Consider the following 6,753-nt stretch of genomic DNA (forward strand, 5'->3'; position numbering starts at 1 on the left):
GTTCCTAGGTGGCCCACAAGGTATATTTAATAAATCTACATGTACACCCCTGATGGCAACCATTTTTATGTACTTTTGAAAGAGTTACATCACAAAAGATATTTTCACGCCACGCAAGTACTTTTTTTGGTATTAGAATATTATATTGTAACAAAGTAATTTTGTTTAAACAAATAAAAATTAGTAACCGAATATGTAAATGGACACTTTAATTAACATTTCAATAAAAAAAAGATTAGTTTTGCTAATTAACTAGCATTGTTTTTAACAAATGAAGCTGAAATGGCGTCTTGGGGACAATTGTAACTATAAGTAAAGGGACGATTGTAACAGCTGAAAATAAATAATCTTATGTTTACAAACCATTACTTAACTCTTTAAGAACCACCAATAGTTTCCTATATCATTTATATTATGTTGCAAGTGCATTATTTTATTTGTCACCTTTCACAGCATAAATTAAAATTTTTAACCCCTTAAAGTTAAAAGTTTAACCCTTTAGGTTTCTGCTCATTATTATTTTTACTCCTAAAATATCACTACTATTTTGATCAGTAAAAAAATATATCACAACTATGATAATATGTATAATTAACTATGTTTTAGTTGAATTTATGAACTGTTACAATTGACCCCGTAAGTGGGGACAATTGTAACAACTGCACGACTGTCAAAAATTGTTAATAACTAATATAATAATATTTAAAATCAGGTATTTATTTTTTTTCTAGTAGAGGATAGTCTACTTTACTCGTCTGTCAATTAATACTAATAATATATTGGATTTTTTGTTAGTTAAAAATAGTTAAGTAAAAAATGTTACAATTGACCCCACTCTCCCCTATATATATATATATATATATATATATATATATATATATATATATATATATATATATATATATATATAACATTTTATTTCTTCATTTTTTAAAATAATTTTTATTCAATTGATATTTTTTATTTTTAGTTTGCTTTTATTTTATTTTTTACACGAGAGAGTGACAGGTAAAAGAAATACAAAACTTGGATTCATCCAACTAAGAGCATTTGTACGGGAAATGCAAATAACGCAGTCGGTAGGAGATTTAATTAATTACAAAAAGAATAAATTTTATTTTAAACTATCTACCGCAATAAGCCTTTTCTCCCAAAAACTTTAACAGTTTAACTTTATCAGTTTAAAAAATCAATACTTTATTTTAATGAAAAGAAGCTTTTTTGATATTGCTTTCTTATATCTGTATTGGCAAAGCGATTTTAATTATCTTTTACGTGGAATAACTACCATTGTTTAAAATGTTTAATTAATTTATTACTTTCAAATTTTTAAATTTTTATTTTTGCAGCAGTAGTGAAGAAGTAAAGATAAAATATTCAACTAAATATTAAATAATATGATTAGGTTTTAGAAGGTTTTAGCTAAAAGATTCACTAGAAAGATTTAAATGAAACACAAAATTAACAAAAATAGAATTAACAAAAATTATAAATATATATTTTGCTGCATATGTCCACAAATTAAATCTTCCTTTCTTTCAATATATATGAGCGTATACAGCATGATAAATTTCAAAACTATTACAATAACAAAACAGTGCTTTAGCTGCTTAAAATTTCGAAAATTCTAAATTGTTCTCTGGTGAAAAATTTTCGACCGATTTCCATTTTCATATTTTCTTCTTAAATGTTGTAAAAATGATTAGATGTGAGAAAGTCCCAAATCAGCTTTCCTTATAGGCTCATAATCTTTGTTAGACTCGATAGAGGGAACTTGAACACTGTCATGCATCATTTTATAGCACAAATTGTAAAATTGCGCAATTTATAAAGTCCTAAAAAATAGATTCATAAACCAATGCTATAAATCCATATTATGCGTAGACCTGAAGGGTAAAAAGAATTTTGACTTTGCTCTTAAAAAAAGCGATTCTCAAAATTGATCAAAAATGTGTCAAAATAGTTCCAAAACAAATAACAAAAGAATTTGAAAGTCCCATGTATTAAAAATTTAAACACCAAACACTGCTCTGAATAAAATGCATGAGGAGAGGGAAATGTGTGAAAGAAATATTCCTTAGCTGCCAGTAGTATTCGAATTATGAATCCCTGGGTTCGAAAAACGGTGCTTTAACTACCAGATTTGTGCAACACGAAAAAAAAATAAATAAATAACTAAATAAATAACTAAATAAATAAATTAATAATAACTTTTGATTTTATGAGTGGATGTTCATGTTCTGGGACTCAATCTTAATGGTTCAATTGGGTGACCTTCGAATATGCTAATTAATTAGTACCGACAAAATTTTATGTCACGAAAGACTGGACGCACACAAAAACGCACTTTCTCTGAATAAACATACCTTTTTTTACGACAGATAAGGATTTCTGCACCTCAAAATATAAGGAGTAACCGAAATCTGTGATTGGTCCCAATAGTTCAATCAGGAATGTCTAAAGTGTGAACCCCTTAATGTTATTTTCACTTTATGCTTATTTAGCCATATTTTAAGCTCATTGAAAAAGTTTTGCACGCTATTGTAAAATTTGTTTATCCAAAGATAAATCCTTGCAAAAAAATAACTTTCATATTTCTTTTTTTTAAATTATTTTATTTCAAACTTTTGAATTGTAAAATCTGCAGATTTTTTTCAGCATTTTAAAGAATATAATTCAAATCGGCAGAATTCAAAATTTGAGCCAAATCGGTTGAACAGTTCCAGAGAAATGAATTTTTTTAAAAAAAAAAAAAAAACCCGTATTTTGATTTTTTTTTCTGCGCTACAGTTTTTACTCAGCCCAAGGGGTAATGAAAAGCCTCAAATAGAAGCCACCGCAATGACGCATCACGAGAAAGGAGCAAAACAAGAAATGAGTTAAATTGAAATTACCAATCTCCTGACTAAGCTGATAGGACCAAGTTTTCCGAATTGCAACCCTTTGCACCATTAAAACTATAAGTTATGAAATAAATATGTCCTGATATAAATAAATATGCTAATAAAGTATTTCCTGATTAGTCATTGCGGCGGCCACTTAAAACTTCTAACTCCTGAACATGGTTACACAACTTTGGTTGTTAGAGCAACTTTGGTTGTCCTTATTGCCTACAGATCTTTGGTTGTCCTGTTACGAACCCGTTGCTCCTTGGTTCAAATCCTGATGACAGCCAAAAAACAACTCTTTCACACATTTCTCCCTGCAAATGCATTTTACACAAAAATGTGCATTTTCTATTTCAGTTTTGAATTCTTTACATTTTAAAATTCGATTATCCTTTGTTAGGGAGCTATTCTGACCACATTTCTTACTTAATTTTGAGAAACTATTTTTTTATAGTGTGGAAGCAAAATTTAATAGTACAAATCATAAAATAGAGCGAATGTATCAAAATTTCCTTAATGCGATAATAAACGCATTATTATTATATTGTAAATCCACTAGAACTTAAAATACTGTTCATTCATGAAAATACTATTATTAAAATAATATAAAATAATAATTTAATATTTTTAATTTGATTGTTAAATTATCATATTTTGGTTTTCTTTTACTGTTCTTATTTGAGAAATGTTGCTTAAATTAGTACAATTAAGTATATAAATATAATGTTAAATAAATGAGTTTTTTTAATGCGAAGTTAATTTAAAGAGATAAGGTAAAACTTATTTTAAAATTTAGTTTTTTTAATTATAATTTGAATAAAATATATCATTGCTGAAATATATCGTTTAATATAAATAACCGAATGACTGTATAAAGGTTTTCATTTTTAAGTAAAAGTAGAAATCAAAATAAAAAAAATATCTAAAAGAACATATATTAATAGTTTTTATGGTTACCAATCTCTATAATGTGATCCCAGGTAGCAAAAATATTTCTAGTATGCTTGTTTCGTTTCTTGTAAATGAAGTAAAATAAAGAAATAAAGAAAATAAAAATAAAATAAAGTAAAATAAAAATTTTAATAAAATTAAAAATTATAAAATAAAAAATATCAAAATATACAAAAACCAATTAATGTCACATTGTTCAAGCTAGAAATAGAAAAACTTATTAATAAAATTCAATTTCAATTTTATTTAAAAAACCAACATGTAAGTGATAATTTGATAAATGAGATACATAATAAACGTGATTAATACAAATAAATGTGCAAAACGAAATGACAAAAACAAAATAACTGGGCTTAATCACTATATATTAGGATTTTTTTTATACTTTATTTGCATTTTGGGAAATCTAAAGTACTAACTAAAATGAATAGCAACATTGATTGAGCCAATATAAAATAGTTTTAGCTCAGAAAAACACTTTCTTTATTCCCAGCGGTTCCCTTCATCTCCCAGAATCGATGAATAATCGATAAGGTTAGAAAATAGATGAAAAGGAAGGAAAATCCACTTACTTTTTTGTGATTGTGTTGGAGTAGATGAGGAGGAGGCGGGTAATGATCCCTATAACCGGGATAGTGATGTCTAGGGCTGCGGGAGACAGCTATGTCCACTGGAATGTGACTCACGAATTGAGTCATCTCCACTTTGTTAGGATCTACAAATTGCTTGACTTCAGCAGTTACGAAAATTGTAAACAATGACAAGAGAAACTAGATCATTGCAACTTGCAGACGATAATTAAACTTGTAAATTAGTTCCTGACAATAATGCAAGATTAAGCATCTGGATAAAAAGTTACGATTAATTTGACGTTCGAAAACTAACAATTAATAATGCATGTTCCAAGAAGTAAAATTCATTTTTTATTGAAGATTATATGGGATTCTTTGCCATCTAAACGAATGATTATTTCATGTATCAAAAGCAAACGACTTATCTCATTTAATTGAGATGAAACTTAAAAGGTTGAAAGTATGTGAATAAAAGAATAAAAATGTTTGACAAAGTTCAGTCATACTTTAGTAATATCAAAGTAAATATTTTTATGTGCGCTATATTTGTGACTATTGTAAGTTTGTATTACTCTTTTAAAATCTTGTTTCACTGTTTTTAAAAAATTATATTTGTTCGTAGATGAAAAAGTTTGCGGAATGAATCTCGTTTTTTTCAAACAAGTTTAGATGATATCTGAAAATTGTTTGACAGGATTTCAAAATTATTCTTCTAATAGCCATAATATAATCTTCTAATAGCCATTCCACAAAATATATGTTCAACGATAAGAGTAATTGATGTATGGAATTTCGAGCAATTCTTCAAATCTTACATTACTTTTAAATATGAGCTGTTTCTAATATCAACAAATATTCCATTACGTACGATTCCATTATCCACCAAAGAAAAAAGTGTATTTTTACCTATACCAACAATTATTTTAACTATCCATATTGGCAATAGCGTTTTGGAAGTGCTGATTACCAAACTCTAGAAACTTCGGATCCTGGGACTGCATCTTAAATATAAAACAAACAAAAAGTAAACAAAATCACCGGCGATTTATCTTTGGATGACAAATTTGACAGTTACAGTTTCTGACAAGATGAGTGGAAACAATTTTTAAGGTACTTTCACGAGATTAGGTACCACAACTGAAGAGGAGAAGGATCGGCGAGATTTTGTTTTGATGTCTCCCAACAAGGGTGTCAGTAAAGGAGATGGTGAATGGGGAGATTGGGAGACGGTGGAGTTGCTGAACGATGGTCGCCTCAGCCAATGTGACGCAATATCTCGCCAATAATCGCCGTGGCTCTGTAAGAAATAGATATGCCTGCATTTGACGCTGAGTCGTCCGCTATTATTATATTAACTAAAAATTTTCCAAATATTTCTTCAAAAATGATATAAAAGTGCATAAATATTTCCGAAATTTAGATTGTTTTATTGTTATAAAAGGACGATATTTTGTAACAATTTCATTTCTTTAAAGCAGTATTTTTTAAGTGAAATGTTTTTTTTTTCTTCCTTTTTTTAAATTGATAGTGTAAGCAAAAGTACGTTTAGTGTCATACTTTGTACGTATATCCCATTTCGATTTTTTTTTTTCTAAATAAATGAATGAAGAAAATAAACCTTTAACATTTTTTTTTTTTTCATTTGCAGTACTTTTTAGTAAGAGAACAGAAATTCTATAGTTTCCTCCCATGACATATTTAAATGCAATAGAGAAAACTATAGCAATTATGAAAAGTCAAAAATTTGTAGTAATTTTATTATTTTGTAGTATTTTTGAGGAAATAATATATTTTAAATGAAATCATTTTTCATTTGATTGATATCGTTAGCAAAAGTACGTTCAATGTTCTACTTTGTACATGCATCCCATTTTGAAAAAAAGTTTAAAGAAATGAAGAAATTAATAAACCTTTAATATTTTTTTTCATTTGCAGAATTTTTTCTTGGGGGAACAGAAAATCTACAGTTCCTTCCAATAGCAAATTTAAATGCAATTGGGATAAGTTGATAATTTGTAATAATTTTATCAATTTGTTGTAGTTTTAAAAAAATATATTTTTAATTAAATGTCTTTTTATTTAATTGATATTTTTTGCAAGAGTACATACGGAGTATTTAAGTAATTAACCTACTTTAAAAAAATTAAATAATTAATCTTTAATTTTTTTTTTCTTCATTTTTTGAATTTTGCATTAGAAGAATATAACATCTGAAAATTCTTCCAATATTAAATTAAATGCATTCAGGTCTAAATAAAACTGTATCACGTGCACTAACATTTTATATGCCTCATAAATATTTTTTAAGAAGTTCATAGTTTTACTTCGTTATATAAAACATT

General features: G+C 27.1%; 1 protein-coding gene across 26 annotated transcripts in view; it reads right to left on the bottom strand.

Moving 5' to 3' along the window:
• The window catches only part of LOC107453194 (uncharacterized), a 252,200-nt gene extending 246,574 nt beyond the window's left edge, over positions 1 to 5,626 (bottom strand). For all 26 annotated transcript variants that reach the window (XM_087151201.1, XM_087151200.1, XM_087151197.1 and 23 more), the window contains exon 1: positions 4,412 to 5,626. In XM_087151201.1, the coding sequence (XP_087007327.1) occupies positions 4,412 to 4,537 (126 nt within the window). In that variant the 5' untranslated portion in view covers positions 4,538 to 5,626. The remainder of the gene's footprint in view (positions 1 to 4,411) is intronic.
• Between the last annotated feature and the right edge of the window lie 1,127 nt (positions 5,627 to 6,753).

This window comes from Parasteatoda tepidariorum, chromosome 9 (assembly GCF_982258835.1).
Source record: "Parasteatoda tepidariorum strain Cologne lab strain chromosome 9, Ptep-v5.0, whole genome shotgun sequence".
In the NCBI taxonomy this organism is placed as follows: domain Eukaryota; kingdom Metazoa; phylum Arthropoda; class Arachnida; order Araneae; family Theridiidae; genus Parasteatoda; species Parasteatoda tepidariorum.